This window comes from Nelumbo nucifera, chromosome 3, assembly GCF_055504915.1.
Source record: "Nelumbo nucifera cultivar China Antique chromosome 3, China Antique-T2T, whole genome shotgun sequence".
Classification (NCBI taxonomy): Eukaryota; Viridiplantae; Streptophyta; class Magnoliopsida; order Proteales; family Nelumbonaceae; genus Nelumbo; species Nelumbo nucifera.
In genome coordinates, this window is record NC_142651.1 from 100174579 (window position 1) to 100175778 (window position 1200).

Sequence of the window (1200 nt, forward strand, 5' to 3'; positions counted from 1 at the left end):
ATGCAAGGCTGTAAAAGCTGCTCGACCGAAACGAGCATTGCCCTGTTGGAAACCGAGGTACTAATAAAAGAGGGTATTTGTCATAAAATAAAAGTTCAAAGGGATCTTTGTTGCAGATGAAAGTTGAAGGGGGTATTTGTCATTGTCTCCATATTAAAGGGGGCCTTCATAATTTTATACATATAAAAGTCGAAAATTCAGATTCACATCATCAAGGTGCATGTCTTTTCCAATAGCTGATTAATGAGATAGTTTAAGAATTTAAAACTAATTAAAGCAAACGAATCACCTCCAAATTCATCACAGTCAGCACGGTCTATAGGGTCGTTTTCAGGTGGGAGATGAAGCCACCAACCAGTATAAATAATAAGTTTCCATGGAAGCTCTGTCAAGTTCATCATCATCATCATCATCTCGGCCGACCAGCTGCAACGTCTCAGTCGAATTAAGTAAAATTAAGGGTCGATCGGTTAGAAGATGGAGAGGGTGACGACATTGGCGTCGCGGAATCCCGTGGTGATCTTCAGTAAGAGCTCCTGTGGCCTCTGCCATGCGGCGGAGACTCTGATCAGAAGCTTTGGGGCCAGCCCCGCTGTTTGCGAGCTGGATTTGGAGCCTCATGGGAAGGAAATCGAGAGGGCTCTGCAGAGGCTGGGGCGCAAATCTGTGCCAGCCATCTTCATTGGAGGAGTTCTGGTTGGGGGATCAGAAGAACTCCTTACCCTTCAACTTGATGGCTCTCTGAAACAAAAGCTCATACTTGCCGGAGCTATTTTTCTCTGATGCATGGAGTCATGGACGACGACTCTTTCTCTACCATTAAGGCCCTACCTACAACTACAAATCAGTTTTCTGAGATTAATTACTTCCTCCTCATGATTTTACTTGTCTCTTTTGGGTACCTTTACTTCATGAATAAAAGTTGCATTTTTCTTGGTTAACTAGTAGCGTCATGGAAAATTTGCCTGAACAACAAACCTAAAAAAAAAAAAAAAAAAATAGTTGCAAATTTTGAAAGCAAAAGGGCATTTGGAAAAATACATAACCTAATTACTTTATGAATATATAGAGCCACCATGGGTGCATCTAAACCTATATCCCCCACTGTCCCCCTCTCATTCCTCCCCCATCCCTCCCCTCCAACTATATGCACTTATAAGATGTATGTTAAGTTACTTAATTTCACTTAATTTATTTTTC

At 41.6% G+C, this 1200-nt stretch overlaps 1 protein-coding gene across 1 annotated transcript; it reads left to right on the top strand.

The window, feature by feature from the left end:
- The first annotated feature begins 477 nt into the window (after nucleotides 1–477).
- LOC104587592 (glutaredoxin-C11) lies at nucleotides 478–783 on the top strand. Its single transcript, XM_010245262.2, has one exon. It carries the CDS (start codon nucleotides 478–480, stop codon nucleotides 781–783), a length of 306 nt encoding a protein of 101 aa, XP_010243564.1.
- The last annotated feature ends 417 nt before the right edge of the window (nucleotides 784–1200 follow it).